This window comes from Vicugna pacos, chromosome 16 (assembly GCF_048564905.1).
Source record: "Vicugna pacos chromosome 16, VicPac4, whole genome shotgun sequence".
NCBI classification, from domain to species: domain Eukaryota; kingdom Metazoa; phylum Chordata; class Mammalia; order Artiodactyla; family Camelidae; genus Vicugna; species Vicugna pacos.
The window spans coordinates 4,563,873-4,581,999 of NC_133002.1; the positions used below are offsets into that span (position 1 = coordinate 4,563,873).

General features: G+C 37.0%; 1 protein-coding gene across 18 annotated transcripts in view; it reads right to left on the reverse strand.

Moving 5' to 3' along the window:
• BCAS3 (BCAS3 microtubule associated cell migration factor) overlaps positions 1-18,127 on the reverse strand; it is a 480,755-nt gene that overhangs the window by 242,719 nt on the left and 219,909 nt on the right. For all 18 annotated transcript variants that reach the window (XM_015247130.3, XM_015247132.3, XM_072940262.1 and 15 more), the window contains 2 exons: positions 6,261-6,361; positions 3,705-3,901 (listed from right to left, as the gene is read on the reverse strand). In XM_015247130.3, the coding sequence (XP_015102616.2) occupies positions 3,705-3,901; positions 6,261-6,361 (298 nt within the window). The remainder of the gene's footprint in view (positions 1-3,704; positions 3,902-6,260; positions 6,362-18,127) is intronic.

The following is an 18,127-nucleotide window of genomic DNA, read 5'->3' on the forward strand; positions in this document are numbered from 1 at the left end:
CATGAAAGAATCATATCCAGTAATGCTTTCCCTAAAAGACAGCAATACTAGATACAAAATTTTGAGTCACTCCCTTAAAAGTACTTAATGAAAGTTACTTTATATGTGAAAATAAGAACAGGATAACAAAACGGTGCTGGGATTCGGCTGCCAGGGATTTAGCTAGGATCACTGCTGTCCAAATGAGTTCCCTGCAAAAAAGTTCCCAATTAGCATGTAAGAATCAATTATAGTCTCAGCAAAACTGCAATTCACTACATACAATTTCAAGTTGCTTGAGAATGGTAAACCTATAAATGCCCAGAGTATATATATCTCCAGCTGTATTAGATTAATACTAACCACATAAAAATACCTGTATGGCTAAAAGATCTGAGAGACTCAGGCAACTTGGAGGGATAAGGATTTGTTATAATATAAGCATGCATTTTTGTCATTCATTCATTCAGTAAGTATTTGCTGAATATTAATCATGTGTCAGTTACTCTAGGAAGAAGCAGAAACAAAACACAAAATACAAGCTCTATGTGGAGATATATGGTATGGACATTCTGAACTGATGCAAAAGAAAACTGACATGTGAAAATGAACGAAATAGGTAATAGAAGATCAGAATGAGGAAATGGGGGGATGAATGCACGGTACACAGCAAATCAAGAAGATCCTGTGGAGCTGTAGCAGAAACTAGACGTGTATACAATAACAGGATATATAAAAGATCCCAAAGAGCAAGAAGTGCCCTTTAAACACAGAACTGGAACAAGAGAACCCTTAGATTTGTAACCAAGCATGAGAAATGCAGGGCGTCTTGAGGAGCACAATTTGGCTAAAGCCTTGAGCTCCTAGTGGATATTGTTGGAAGATAAGAAGTTGGTAACCACCATAGGATAGATCACAGAAGCCTGACAGGCCAAGTATGGACCACAGGAAAAGAGCAGTTATCGAAAGTGCAGTACAAGTATGTGTATACATTGTGTCAAAGAAAGAAATGGGAGGGAGGTGAAAAATGATGCATATGCTCCAGAACCGGAAGTTGGAGACACTGCTATACAGATAATGATCACTGCAATGGCGGGAGATGTGGTCTACCACCCAACATTGGTTCTGCCGGGTTTTCCTACTCCAGCCATGGTAATCCCATCATCTCCCATCACGGTGGAGATTAATTAGCTCTGGGATGGGCAGGCCTAAGCAGATTTAGGCCAATGAGAAAAGAGGAACAATTTTCTGGGTCTTAAGAGAAAGAAGAAGCTAACCTGTTAGATGTGGTCAAGTTCGTGCACTGTAAAGCTCCCTCCCAGTCTAAACAACTTAGCTAGGCTAATACATTTATTAATTCAATTTATAGTATTAGAGTTTCCAAATCATCCAGAGTTTTGGGTGGGGTGTGGATGAGGCTATAGATGAAGGAAGACTGGCCATGAATTGATGTGTTGAAGACACAGTTTGTTCTATTATTCACTTTAACCTTGCATGTGTTTAGCTATGTTTGAAATTTTTCCATAATAGAAAATAAGACAAAAATAAAAACAAACTGGTAGAGGTGATGGAAATGTTCTAGAATTAGAGGGGATGTTGCCCAACGTAGTGAATACACTAAAACCACTTAACTGTATAGTGAATTTTACATTATGTAAATTATGTATCAATAAAAATAAAATAAAAAGTGTGAGATCCAATGTATAACATGGTAACTATGGGTGAGAACACTTTATTGTACAATTAAAATTTGCTAAAAGAGTAGAAATTAAATGTTCTCACCAAAAGAAAAAAATCACAACACACATATATAAAAAGTATGTCAGCTGATGGATATGTTAATTAACTTGATGGAAAACTAAAATTAAAAAAAAAATGAATGAAATAAAATCAAACTGATTTCTCAGGAGCTAAACTTGAATGGAAAACTAGATCTTATATCTCAGTTTTCTTTTACATTATTTGTTACTCAGGTCTAATAATCAATATTTCTTTGGCCTTTTTTACATGCTAAATCCCTAGTCTAGAGTATTAAGGAGCTGCTTTGAGGTTAGCCACGCCTGATTCCCTTATGGATATGACAGTCAACAATACGCCTGGCTGCTCCCCACTTTTGTTAGGGTGCCGGAAGGCAGACCATCACAGCACCACATAATTCTTAGTGATACAGGATACAGGACAAGGTACCAGGTGTAAAGGGTCAGTTGAGCCAAGAAAATCTAAACAAGGCTTCACAATTTAAAGAAGAAAGTAAGGCCAACTGTTATAGTGCCACTGCACATAAGCCTAAAGAAATATCGAAGAACCAGAGGTGAGAACCTGGGATAAAGCGACAGTGAACAGGAATGAGGAGAGTATAAATAGTGGGATTTGTAATTGGATGCTGGGCAGGAAATGGTAATAAACAGGACACATAATGGAAATGATGTGAGTCAAATCTGAATTTTCCATCAAAACTGTGTTCTAATGGGGCTAAGGTCTTAGTCAAGGGCCTATATGCTCAAAATCTTAAATATAAACTACAAATGCAATCAAAAGAAATTTCTAAACCTCAGCCTAATATAAAGGTTCCTAAAGTTTATATGTGTCCACCAAACAGGACAATATTCTAAACAAACATAAACAATTTAAAATCATTTAGATAAATACTGGGGCTCTTTAGTATAAGAAAAAGCAAAGTCTCTGAGGAAAATTCTGGAAGGATTTCAGGATGCAGCTCTATCTGAAGAAGCAAGTAAGAGAGTTCTTATATGAAGAACTATGTCTGAAGAAGGGGCTAAGTAAGACGCTAAAGGAAGTGAAAAACAAAAGAACAGAGCTGCAAATGCAGGAGCTGGACATGTCCCCTCTAAAAAAGGGACAGGGTCTTACAGCAGCGGGTGACAGTCATCAGAAAAAAAGGGGAAGGGGGCAACCTTGTAAATAGTTTAGTAAAGGGAATAAACATAGTTTTATAGGTCGTTTATTTTAAGTGCCTTATTATTAACATTTAAGTAACAGAATGACCAATAAACACAGACGAGTATATATTGAATCACTAAGCTGAGGATTGATTCTAGAAAGCTGAAGAAAATACACTGGACAAATATAAAGCAAAAAGTTGCAGAAGAAATAAAATACAAACCAACCTAAACAAAAAATTAAAATTCTTAAAAAGGTACTAAAGGAGATATGTTTCATTATATGAGTTGTTCTTAAAAGAAGAAACATTGGGGCAAAACCCACCTCAGCAACAGCTTTTATTTTGTTATAAAGATTTGTTATTAGTGTTGACAAAGAGGTAGAATAAAAACTTATTTCCGACATATGACTGGGACACATTTTTCCACAATTTTTAAAAAAGAGATGCAAGAAAAAAGTCCGAGGGCTATTGTAGATTCAAATAAAGATACACCGTGGAACTTTTTTTGAAAGAAAACAAGGAAAGGGAAATTACACAATGCATTAGACTGAGCCCTTCCTTGTCTGTTCCCTAACGTGTTAAGTCTGGATGTAACAAACTAAACTTTGCAGTTTAGCAAACCTGAGACTACAAAAGTCAAAAAAGTTCTCTATTACATTTTTTAAAAACTAATAATAAAAAGCATTTGTAAACCTTGTATTATGATTCTTACAAGTCAGGATTAGAGAATATACATGATGGAATAGACAGACAGACAGACAGAAGCTCATTACAAACGGACATATTAATCTGGTCAAATCACTTTCTATTTCGTATTTCTTACCTGAGACTGTTGAGATCAAGATCATCCGTATCAAAATCTGAAAGGGGCTGTGGAGCATCACTTGGACCATGAGACTGCAGCACAGATGAACTGGATGATATGACTGTGGTTTGGCCTGAGGGATGGATGGTTTTGAACTGGAACTGTGGACCCATCCATAGACGTCTGTGGGGTCCGGTGTGCGTTACAATTTCTACCTGGAACAGATTAGGAATCAGGACTTAAATGTATTACAACCGCCCTTTGAGAGCCTTTCATGATTCTCCCATCCCATCTCTGAACACTCACATTCTCCAAGAAGCCCATCTTAACCAAGTGGGAGAGGGACAGGGCATCCACAATCAAATGGAAATGAGAATGACAGCCCACAGAGACACTCACTACATCCCTCCACTGGTTTTCACCAAACCAAACCAAAAATTCACTTTGTGTGTACACACATGCGCACACACAAACACACACACAGAATCACATGACAATAAAAGGAACAATTGCCTGCCTCATTTAACTGGTGTCAGCTCCCTAGGGACTACCTAGGGATTCATTCTAGACAGTACCTACCACTTTGTGGACGTGTACTGAACACTAAACCTATCAATCCACAGATTAAAAGTAATTCCTTTACTGAGGACCAAGCTCATGACAAACGTGAAATTGTTCTTGAACTATCCAAGGAAAAGAAAAGGTCTGAAATAATTTTCAACACCTAAAGCCAGTTTCTTTCCACTTTTAAATATCATAACATTTACTATACTGTCCTCAAAATCCCCCCAAATTCACTTTTAAATGAAGAGAGTAGTACATATTTTCTCTCAAACTAGATTTGCTTTCAAAATACTATTACTTAATTAGAGTATTTTCTCAACTACCATGAACATTGACATAGGGATTTTAAATGCTGCAAAACAGTAATATCAAAATGTGGTATGAATTTCATGCTCCATGGAGGGGGCAGGGAATGTTGCCAATATTATATTGAACATCTTAAAGAGGAAGCAGAGAGTAGGACCCTGGGTAAAACCTGAAAATAAACATATTATGTGATTTTACAAATGAGCAACTTGCATAAGAGACTAAATAGGCAAACCTTTGGTGAAACAGTATTTCACAGTGTCTTGTAATTGCTACATCCACTTTATGGAATTGACTTCCCACGTGCCTTATTTTTGCCCTGAGTTCTTTTATATTTAATTACATTTCTCTGATTGCAGTGATTAATTCTTAACAAAACATAACTGAAAAGGTTCATGGAGTGCAGCTCTGTGTTTGTAAGTCCTAAAGGGCAAAAGCATCATGGTCTTGGAACAATATTCACATTCCCACTAATCACGGGGAGAAAACTACTCAGATTTAGGACAGTGATTTCTCATTCAAGTAGTTGTATTCAGCAATGTAAATGAGGCCACAGATAGAGCATTCTGTGTATTTTAAGCTCAAAACCATCAGTGTCACAGAGCCGAGAGGTAAACAGATGCCCGTGCAATTTCACCGAGGCGATGGCCAGATGTTCCTGCTCACTCCCCTGTTGTATGTGGTACAAACATATTGTATATACTTTCACACTGACAGCACACATTACCCCTTTTTCTAATTGAAAAGTTGAAGTGAAGGACAGTGGTTTCTTTGCCAGTTTTTTTTTTTTAACTTTATCGTGGTATCTATCCTCAAGAAAGTATGTCTCCATATGCATCCAGCATCCTTCAAGGAGCTGCCTGTATTTTCACTGAGATGAAACAATCTGATTCCTCAGTTTCCAGATTCCCTGTGGTTTTCAGACTCCCCTCCCTGAGAAAGCAACGAAGCTGTACCCAGCCTGCACCGAGGCACCTGTCTGATGAAAAGCTGCAGGACTGGTAATCTGAGACAGGTCATTAACTTCACCCAGTGATGTCATGACATGAGACAGACATAACAGCATTTGTAATGAAGTCACTTGTAATCTCAGCATTCTGAAATCTCCCCAAGTATCTTTTATTTCAAAGCCCTGGAGTTGAAGACAGCCTCACCTGGCAAGGGGAGGCAGGGTCAGCTGAAGCTGTTACAGGACTGGGTGGAGACCCCTGGAAGCGGCATTGCAGGAGTTTAGGGAAGGAAAGCCAGGCAGGCACAGCCAGGACTTGTGCAGAACTTCCCCAATCAAGGTATGGGCCCAATCTTCAGGAAATGTTGGCTCCACAAAACAAATCCCAAAGGTTGTTGAATGGCTTGACTGTTTTAAAAAGGCCAATTTTTATTTTAATCCAAACAGTTCATCTGAAATCCAAGGTCTCAGGGGATATAAATGGACTGTTTGAAAAAATGCATATTTTACGCTCTTTGTGTGAAAGCTAATGTACACACACATATAGACATCTGTGTGTGCATAAAGTCTATGTACACATATCCCTGCAGCAGTATTGATGAGAAATTCTTAATATGGAAAGACAACTGATTAATTCTTAGTGATCCTAAAAAGATCCCAATTCTGGCATTTTCTCCAATTCAAGAATAAAAACAGACAATGGATTTCTGTTTTCTTGCACATTATTTAATAGACCAAAAGTTTCTGACTTTTACCTGAGACAGCCATTCTTCATCCTCCTGTCCACTGTGGTCAGATGCTAAACTGTCATAGGACCCATGCCGAGTAATGGGCCCAGGGCTTCCAGGGGGAACCACTGCGGGAGAAAGGAAACATATTTAAACAACTAGAATCCATGTGGTGAGAAAGATGAAGGTGGGCATAACCATTCTGGACACTGTGGTAATTTAAAAGATAAAATATGACATTTAATGCACAAAAATAATTCAAATAATTAATGAACAGGAAACACTGAATTTCTTAGGAATAAGAAAAATCTCCAATTAAGATTACACTTTAAAAAACACCTGAGGGAATTCAGTCATTATATATATCACCGTCTGAAAGAAACAACCAACTGCATCTTAACAGCACAAGTACTTTATGGAGCAGTGACAATTTCATTACCTGTGCACCAGTGTAACTCCTAGCCTTCAGGATCGAGGACATTTCAATTAGCTCCAGTTAAAAAGAAATTAATTTGATGTGGTTCCTTATCATTTGAGAAGAGGTTTTAAAAACAAATATCAAACAGTAACATTCCTTAAGAGTCTGTTTAATAGTTTCATATAAATGGAGGCATTAAAATGCATTTATTTAAAAACACTTTTATCCAAATATTCATTTATCCAAAGAAATGTTTCTTTTTCTTTCTTCTTCTTCTTCTTTTTTTTTTTAAAAGTATACTTCATTAGTTTCCCTGATTCTTAAGTGGCAGGATACAGGCTTAAAAACACAAAGAACTTCAATTTAAAAATAAAATTAAAAAACACAAAAACCTGCTTTCTCATACAAAGAGGAACTTTGCTTAGTCAAAGCAATAGAATGATTCAACAGATATTTATTGAGATTCTACTATAAACTGAACACCATCCCCCAAAAAACTTAGTCTCTTCTATTTAAAGTCCAATGCTTATTTTTATTATAAAATACTTTATTTTTTAGAAGAACTTTAGATCCACAACAAAACTGAGCAGAAGATACAGAGATTTCCCATTTCAGCCTCCATATACATTTTAATGCTAAGAGGAATGAAGCAATGAAGTACTGAGGGGAAAGAGAGAAAAGAAAGAAAAAAAGAGAACAAAAGAGGAAGTAAAGTAGATGAGTATTAAAGAAACCTGAAGAAATAGAAATAAATAAGAAAAAGAAAAGAATCTCAGAATTTTTACCACCCAGAGCTATGAGTACAGGCACGTGCATTTCCCCTAGGCTACATTACCAAAAAATCAAAAATCAGAGGATACGAACATATCAAAATTTCTTAATGCATATTCCCAGAAAGAGTTACACACTTCCATCAGTAGTGACTGAGAACGCTTATCTCACAGCCCTCTTGCCAGGACAAGGTACTTAGAAGAACTAAATCTTAGTGAAACACATATGAGTGAAGTAGACAAAGCAGAAGCAAGGGGAAGATTTTAAAGAGAATATACTCACAAAAACCTTATCCCCACTAGTTGGGAGGGGAGAAAAGGTACCTAAGCCAGTCAGTTACTCAATACAGCAAGATAAGTAGTATGAAAATATAAGATTTGCAGTGGTTAAAACTCAGCTACTAGTTCTTCAAAATCATAGTTCTACAGCTGAGGGGCATGCTGCCATCTGGCACAAAACACAAGTGATCACCAAAGCGTAACACCTAATTTCTTATGATTCTGAATGATATCATAAAGAAAATAATATTATAATTACCTAATGAATATTTAAGCATCCTCTTAAATAATTTTGGTGTATACTGCAAAACTGGTAAGTAAATTTATGTGTACGAAAGGCTGAGCTGTTCCCCAACCATTTGTAATCTTTTTAATTAATAAATTTAATAAATGAAATTTATATACAGAACAGAGAAAGAGGATCCCTCAAAACCTCATTCCCTAAATAGTTGTCAAGAAAGCAGCTAAGGACGAATATCTAGAGGTCAGAACAGACTGGCAAGCAGTTGAGGGCTGAGAAGATTGTAAAGGGGAGAGGGAACAGGACATGCATATAGCTGAGGGGAAAGTGTTACAAAACAAGTATCAAGTACAAAGACTGTGATGTGGGAACATTCAGAGAAATGTTTCAGTCATATCAAGAGGCAGTGCAGTCGGGTGGGGTGAGGCCGGTTGAGAGTGGAAGATGAATCAGGAGGCAGATGGGGCAGGGGAGGGAAGAGCAGCAGATTTTTTATGGAAAAATATTTTTTTAATAAAGCTAACGTAATGTGATGGAAAGATATGGGAAAAATGTAAAGAGAAGTGAGAAATCATCCCTTTGTGTAACTAACTAGTACCTAATATGAGTTTTTCCAAGAGTTTACAAGGTGTTCTATATATGCTGGGCCTAGGCTGTGCACCTGTTACAGAATAAACATTCCAGAAGTATTAAGTGAATGAATGGAGTTTTGCATCGTGGACTAAGTAATGACACCGGAGTGGTAGGACACTTACTTATCCATCATCAACATGGGGTAAACTTAAAAGTAGTCCAGTGGCAGAGACGGGGTGAGGAAAAGGATTACAGATGCAAAGAGACTAGTTATGAGTTGATTATTGTTGAAGCTGAATGACAGGTACATGGAGAATCATTACACTATTGTTTTCTAATTTTGTGTATGTTTGGAATTTCCCATAGTGAAAAAAAATTTTTTTTAAAGAATTCTCTTTCCTCCCCCTCCCAGCTGTCCTGTTTCCCAAAGAAAGTGGTAAAAATACCAAATACGTATCTATGAAACATTAAATCTGAACCTTGAATTTCTAAATGGAGATCGTAACAAGAGCTTCCATATCTTACATTTGCTAAAAAATAGTATTCCAATTAAGAATGCACTGAAGCATTTGGAAGATTCACAATATTTAGAAGTGTGGTGGGATAGTATTTTTCAACATAAAATAAATATCCTCACCCCACTCTCACATTTCTTCACGTTTGAAAAACTCCCCCAATCCCAGCAGGAAGAACATTCCATGTTTACTACTTTGGAGAAGCAATGGCATACCGGGTCACAATGAAAAAAGAACAAAACCCTGACCCTGGGATAAGAAAAAGAGATTGACAGTATGATAACTAAGAGCAAATCTTCCATGCTCTCTAACCAGCCAGGCGTTAGGAAAGATATTCTGAGGTGGAGCAAGAGTACCATAAACAGGGGGGGAAAGAGGGTTCCCAAGGAAGGGTACGAAATGACAGAGCCCAGAAGGAGATTTAGGGATGAACAGCTATGAAATATCTTCATTCGTGAGTAGAGGTCAGGGAAGTAGCAGGAGATTCCACGCGTGCAAGAGTCTAGAGGAGGTGTGCACACAGTGCTCAGAAAGACAGGCTTTGAAAAGACTCTGAAGTAGAAACAAGGATGGATACTGCAGAGACATATGAACCAGTACTCGGCGATCGGGTAGGGAAAGGCGACATCTCAGTGGTGACAGTAAAGATAAAATAACCCTAACTCTCCCATCTCATATCTTTGTACTCTGTAAGCCCTACAGAATTCAGATGCCATTTTTAGGAGGTTATAATTGATTGAGATTAATTTCTCCATATTTGTTAGGATGGAGGCACAGAAGAGAACTTATTTAAGAGTTTATTTAGAGAAAAATAAAGTCACATATGTTGTTAAGCCTGAGTTTAATGGACCAACATACCTACCCTCTGTGGTTAGTATCTTTTATATTTCACGAAATGTTCTTAGATAATTAATCATCTTGGGTTAGGAAAAGAAAATGGAATTTTGAAATAAAAATCTCTCCATGTTCTATCCCTACCTTTAGTACAGTAATTTAAAACAAGCCTATCCATCGAACTAAAAAGGATACACTGTCGATTTTTTTTTGAGACTACTTCGAAAGCACTGCCTGTACACACAGGCATTTGATAAGTATAGATCAACAACCAAGGGCAGGATGAGCAGATCATTATGAGGTAACTGTGAGCTAGACTTTGTTTATGTTGTGTTCTCAGGAAAGCAGATCATGCTTCTCGTGAGTAAATAAAAGCTAAAAAAAAAAATCACTAAGTGTATTTTGCTGTCTTACAGTGATGTATGAGTGTGTGTGTGTGTACATATGTGTGTATTTCTGTGAATATATTTATATATTTTATGTGTGTTTATGTGCAAAGCAAACAAAAACAAATCTGCTTCAGCGCTGACCTTTGCAAATTAGTCCTGTTAATCTAAACCCCCGAAAACCACCTAAGTAAAATTATGAACAGAAACATTAAATGATCCTTTGATAATGTCCCTAAATCTGAACCCATGTAACAAAATTCTCAATTTCCAAAATGGAAAATGTCAATTCATAATATAATTTCTCAAACCCATAAGTAGTTAGGGAGAGTTCTCTGGTTTTGAATTTTTTGATGTTTGCACCATAATATAAGGACCAGTGAGTATAGAATTTTTACAAATTACCCACATAAAATAGACTATTTATGAGTTAAAGCTTAAAGTATTTAGATGCTGTTAAACATACAAAGTATCAAGCTGTTCAAATAACAACTACTAAGTTAAAGAGTTATAAACATTGTATTAACAGATATCTAAAGTGACACTCTAAAGTCTCCTTTTTAATCCAGGTTAATAGATTGAATACAAATACTTGAAGGTTAGGACACACAGGTTTGAATCAAGATTTCAAGAATGAGTTATCACTAGTCCTGAAGAAATTTAAACCTCTTGACATTTCAGGGTGTTCTCTCCAACGCAGTGAAAAGTATATTTTCAATTCAAAGGAATCAAATTCTCTCTAAAATACCCAAAAAGTAACACCTAGATCTTAATAATCTAAGTTCATCTGCAACAAATTTTGTCTTCCAGTTGAAAGACAGAAGGTAAACTTTAACCAGTAATATACTGAATACACTTTATATGAGAATAGGTAATTACTTTTCTTTGTATATTGGGCATGGTTTAGATATTCAGGAAAAAATCAAATCTCCTAACTATGGAGTCTACAACAAGGTCCATAGGGCCTAAACGCTCTGTTAAGATGAAAGAGTAAAAGGAATAATTATTGGCTCCCAGCACCGTTTGCCCTTAAAGCAATGAGAGGAAAAAGTTGACAATGCATATGAAAGTTAAAAGACTAACCACATACAGGTTATAAGCATCCTTTTTAATATAAACTGACACAAAGCATAATGCTGAACAATGAGCAGTGCTTATTCATGAACCCAGAGAAGGGAAAGTCTGTTTGATTCTGTTATGTTCTTGCTCTGTTCTTCCCTGCATCTCCTGAACTCCCAGCAATGAATTCTCTTTGCTGGGGCTCTGGAGGCTTCAGAGGACGTAGCTGCTAACCAGCTACGGGCCCCACTGCTGGTAAGCTTCATGCCCCCAGCTCTAGGAGGTGCTGAAAAGCTGCTTCCTGAACACTGAAGTGATTCCCACTATCACTGGACTCGGGGAAATCTACTTCTCAAGTAAGGGTAGAAACGCTGATCCCAACGGTATTTAGTTTCTTATGTGAGATACAGCTCTCTGCTTTAGCTTCTGTTGAAATACCTAAAATATGCTCATATTAGCTCTAGAAAGAGAATCTTTTAATATGAAAAAGTGAAAATGGATCCACGGGTTTTCACTTGGAGACGTGAGTGTGAGCTGGGTCCTACTGCAGCGGAGTGCACAGGAGAACCAAGTGGTCTTCAGAGTCAGGACCAAACACAGCTTGAGTTTCCCCTACTCCCCACCAAACCCCCACTGACCCTGCACGGACCATGCTGAAGTCTTTAGTGGAGCCCTGAGAGGTGAGTAATGTTGTGCCAGCAGCGTTCAGTTCTTTGGGTTATTTAGGGGAACAACATTCCTTTTTCCAGCAACAGAGAAATTTGTGAGTTAAATGACATCATGCTGCCTTGAATGAAACAGCTCAGGCTCAAAGTTCACCCAAAGGCCAACAGTGATAAACTCTCATCCAAGGACAAACTTCAATATATTTTTGGTATTTATTAAAAACAGCATTTATATAGCAGACCTATGGTAAGAGAGGGCTCTCGACCAAACCCTGTTTCTGATCAGGAAGTATTCAGGATCTGAGGAAGAAATGCTGCTTGGGAATGTAGTTTCTTAGTACAGAAACTCGGACTTGCCTTTTAAACAGAAAGGCTCAAAGACAAATAATCCAAAAGCAAAATTGTCTAAGGCAATTCCTAATGAATAAGCAATTCACAAAAGAGGAGAAAATACAGCAGCCAAAAAACATATGTAAACACTGGTATTCAAACATTTTCAAATTTTAAAAAGTTATGTTTTCATACAAACTGGTGAAAATTAAACCCTGGCCTTTTAAAAAATAATTTAAAAAAATTTTTTTAAAAAGGGAGCAGGCTCTCAGGTCAAAAGTAACACACATTTAATGCCTTCAGATGTAAGCAGCATTCTTATTCTTTTTAAGGGAGCAACTCTATCTCTAGTGAAGTCTAGAAAGAAGTTGTCTCTCTCATTTATAAATGTTTCAATTTAAATGTAAAGGAATTCGCTGAATTTCACTCACAGAATAACTAAGCAAGGGCACTAAATGTTACTGGCTATTCTGTTCATTAGCAGTCATCTCTTGTAGCAGTGCAACAGCAGTGGGAGTGTTACAACAAAATACAAGGCAACAAGCTCCACCTACGTTATATATTAAACGGATCAATGGTCTTTCTTGCACCCTGACCCCGCGGTACCAGAGATGTTCCCTAATTAATTATTAAAGTTTTCTAACAGTCCGTCATAGTACCTCTCTGGTTTCACTTTCCTTTTATTCCACATTCCCAGAAGAACAGTCACAGGCAATATATAATTAGAAAAATGACATATCCTCATTGCCTCGGAGATAATAGATTTCACCGGGTAACTGACAACACTGGGCGCATCTCCTCCCCACCCTGCTCCGTCTCCTTTTCCCTACCCCCTAAGTACCATATAATACTCCCACAGAAGACATAAACTAAGGAGCTTTCATTTGTTATTCCTGCTACCATAATGGTCATCTGACATCTAACATCTGGACAAGTTACACCTAGGGGTAGTCTGGAAGGGTTCACAATTCAGTTTTGCTCCTCAATGTAACCCTCCATATCATAAAATGGAGAGAAAGAATAAAACATAATGATTTCATGCTATCAGCAAGATCAGCTACTCCACTGAAAATTTCAAACGGTCCCAAAGTAGCATCTAAGAACTGAATAAACTGCAACAATCCCTTCAAAACATTTGCAGTTAAGGTCAAGGTAGAGTTTATAGACCTGGAAAGATACACACAATTTAATGTGTATCATGGCAACTCAATTCATAATACAACTATCAGACATACACATTAAAACGGCAGAAAGATAATTAGAAAAGTGCACCCTTACTGTTTTAAAGGTTCATGTTATGTCTGTATAATACCTTGCTTGTAACTTACGGGTAACAACAAGGGTGAGATAATCTACCCAGACATCTAAGTCTAAATAACAACAAAACCATTCTTACCAAAGCTCACCTTTCTACAACAGTTACCTCATGGGAAGAAATGGGTATGGCTGGGGACAGAAATGACTCAGTTTCCACAAAACACTCCTTGGTACCTTTTAAATTGTGTCTTCCATGCACCTACTTAAAACTTTACCATTATGAAGTTGTGGAATAAGCACACTACAATTAATATAGTTAGTGAAGTCATTCCAAGAAGTCAAGAAAGGAACACAAAGAAATCTGATGCACATCAACGAATGATGGAAACCGAGGCATGAAACAAAGTTGAGCTCACGGCATACTGAGCTGTGCATTTCCTCCCCTATTTTCTTAGGTTTTGTAACATTTTCTTTAAAAAGGGAAATGGTAGCGTTCACATACACGCTTTCTCTTGCTCACTTCATATCTATCCGTTTATCATTATCTCTGTATTTACACACACACATATCAAATGTAGGACCAACTTCTAGCAACTGTTCAAGTACATATGGTAGTGTATGTTTTTGTTGAGGAAAATGACCAAATGCTGGAAGCTAGAAGCTCACTAGTGCTAATTCTATGTAGAATTATGAGCTGTAATCTTTCAGTAGTGGCAGCTATTCTCACAGCTAACCTCGTGTGTTAGATGCACGTCTTCCAGGAATAATCAATTCTCTATTCTAAATTCAAGGAACACTCTAAAATAGAATGTCTCCTATAGGAGACTAAGATGAGTAGAGGTTATGCAGAAACTTTTCGAATTGATATCCTGAAGGTAAAAAAAAGAATCACTGTTTTGGATCATTAAACTGCATTCAGTCAGCAATGAACCAGTTTGTACAAGTAGGTGATAGACCACTTATTGGAAACATATTGGTTCTCTAGCCTACCTACAACAGCACAGTTGAAGAGCAAGGAGAACTGAGTCCAGCCTCCACGACAAAGTCTGCCAAACAGAAATAAAGGGGAGGAAGTTGTTTGTAAAAATGGCAAAAATCATTTTTTGCAGAGTTAATGCAGCTTCTTCCAGGCCTCGCTTATTTATCATCTAGTTACATACTAGCTAAGACCAGATCATTATGCAGCAGGAAGAATTAAGTACAGATTTTCTCCTGCCTAAGCAAAAGAGGCAAAGCTCTCTTGGCATGGAGAGTTAAAAGCTTTTAGTCGTGGAAGACATCAATGTCTTCAACCTATACTTTTAAGAACATAATTGAAAATCCTCCCAAACAATCATTAAGGATCCATGATGTATTCCATAGAATAGGAAAATTAAATGTTTAAGATTTTACCTCTAAATAAATCAGAAAATTCATAGAACCAAGAAGACTGGGGAAAGAATGAGATGGAGAGAAAAAAAAAAAATGAGATGGAGAATACCACCCTACAAACACCACAGGGTTTTCTCTCTTTCCAAACGCAAGAGAACATTTTCCAAGGCTTAGTCTTCCCTCTACTGCTCCACGACATACAACTCCTGGAAAGAGCTACCTCCTTCTCATTAAATTCTTCTCATTAGATACATACTAAAGTATTCATAGCTTAAAAAAAATACCATAGTGGGTAGCTTTCTCATAATATTTTATCAACCATATATTAAAACATTTAAAGGCAATGTAAGAGTAGGGAGGGTAATAGCTCAGTGGTAGAGCACATGCTTAGCATGTACAAGGTCCTGGGTTCAAACCCGAGTATCTCCATTAAAAATAATAATAATAACAACATAAGAAACAAGAGTGGCAGAATGTTGTTAATACTTCAAGCTGGGTAATAGGTAGATTCATTATACTATTCACTGCACTCCTGTGTATGTTTGAACATTTCCATAAGAAAAATTTTAACCTAATTAAACTTACAAGATTTTGCACATCAAACAAAACCATAAGCAAAACAAAACAACAACCTATGGAATGGGAGAAAATATTTGCAAAAGATGAAACTGACAAAGGCTTGATCTCCAGAATATATAAACAGCTCATACTACTTAATAGGAAAAAAACAAACAACCCAATCCAAAAATGGGCAGAAGACCTAAACAAGCAATTCTCCAATGAAAACATAAAAATGATCAATAAGCACATGAAAAAAAGCTCAGTATCACTAATTATTAGAGAAATGCAAACCAAAACTACAATGAGGTATCACCTCACACCAGTCAGCATGGCCATCATTCAAAAGTCCACAAATGATAAATGCTGGAGAGGCTGTGGAGAAAAGGGAACCCTCCTACACTGCTGGTGGGAATGCAGTTCGGTGCAGCCATTGAGGAGAACAGTATGGAGATTCCTCGGAAGACTAAAAATAGACTTACGATATGACCCAGCAATCCCACTCCTGGGCATATATCCAGAAGGAACCCTAATTCAGAAAGACACCAGCACCCCAATGTTCATAGCAGCACTATTTACAATAGCCAAGACATGGAAACAACCTAAATGTCCATCAACAGATGACTGGATAAACAAGTTGTGGTAGATTTATACAATGGAATATTATTCAGCCATAAAAATGACAACATAATGCCATTTACAGCAAACTGAATGTCCCTGGAGAATGTCATTCTAAGTGAGGTTAGCCAGAAAGAGAAAAAAATGCAGTATGATATCACTCATATGTGGAATCTTCAAAAAAAAAAAAAACAGAGGACAAGTGAACTTAAATATAAAACAGTAGCAGACTCACAGACATAGAATACAAACTCGTGGTTGGCGGGGGATGTGATGGGGTGGGTAGGGACAGACTGGGAGTTTGAGATTCATAGACATTGACAGGTATCTATAGAATAGATAAACAAGTTTATACTGTATAGCACGGGGAAATATATTCAAGGTCTCGTAGCTCACAGTGCAAAGGAATATGAAAATGAATATATGTATATTCATGTATGACTGATAAACTATGCTGTACACCAGAAATTGACACAACTTTGTAAATTGACTATAACTCAACTTAAAAAAAAGAAAAAACATTTTAAAGACTATTGCATGAATGTTAAAAAAAAAACTGAGCAAAGATTTCTTTACCTGAAGGGGGACACAGAGTCATACTGATTGTTTTCTTGGCAAGACTATGAGCTGTGTGAAGTGTTCAGGACTATTTTGTTTTCACAGGGCACTAAATGTGGGAGAATCATCATGTTAATATCTTTAGCTTTAGTTTACTAACTTCTAACCTTTATAGCAAATTGTAACAGTCTGTCCTTCCATCCTCCCTTTCTTTCATTCTTTTCCTTCCGTTTTCCCTCTCTCTCTCTTCTCTTTCTTCCTCTCTCTCTCATTGCTTTCTAAACTTTTTTTGGAAAATCACCTAGGTAATATTATATGAACATACATTTATTATAAACGTCAAATAATATGGAGTGAAAACAAAAAGGCTCCCTGGAACAGTGAACAGTGGTTCCAAGGATAATCTCAGAAAATCAAATGTTCTTCTGGCATTTCAGTTGTCTAGAGGTTGACAGTCTTTCCTATTTTTAGGTAAAAGTATCAGTCTTAAGACAACTATCAGAAAGAAATTCTAGAGTAGAGCCTTTCAGAATGCAGTGGACACCAAGAAAAATCTCACTCCCTATAAATTACTACAGGAATGAGGATGCTCAAAACAAATGTATCTAAGAGAAATTTTCAACTGGCAACAATAAATGAGAATTGCTGTGTAAAATCTCTTTCTATAGCTTTGAAAATGCTCACATTAGAACACAGCCATACTTGTCCAGATGACCACTTAAGAGAAGAGATATGATCGAGCACAAATGTTTTCTCTGCACTGCTGCGTGTTAACAGCAAAGCATCTTTAGCTGTGCTGCCTGGTCGTATCTCAGGCACAAAACACTTGGGATTGAGAGAGGCAAGAAAGACCTCAAAGGAGGAGAAGGATACTATTCCTGTTGACACCGCCTACAATCAACGGCTCTCTTTAGTAAGTTTTCATTCTATCCAAGATAATGCGTGGAGCTCTTTGGATGAATTCTCTCATTAATCTAGTGACAATCTGGTAAGGGTAGCTATTATTCATTCCCATTTTAATGACAGGCAAACTAAAGCCCACGGAGGTTAAGTTAGGTGCCCAGTGTCACCCAGACAGCAAACAGCAGAAATGGAATTTAGAACCGCAAACTCCACAGACCATGTTCTTAACCTGAAGTATAAACTGCTTCAATTCATGATGTCTTCACCTAGTAAGTAGGTTCATTATTTTATTTTGTTGTTGTTGTTAGTTTATTTTTTTAACATTTTTTATTGATTTATAATCATTTTACAATGTTGTGTCAAATTCCAGTGTAGAGCACAATTTTTCAGTTATACATGAACATATATATATTTATTGTCACATTTTTTTCTCTGTGAGGTTCATTATTTTAAATCAAAATTTTCATGTGAAACAGCTGAGAGATGTTTATCCCCTAATATAAACTGTATCATTGATTTAGAGTCTCTGTGATTTCTGCATTCCATGTCTCCTTAACTT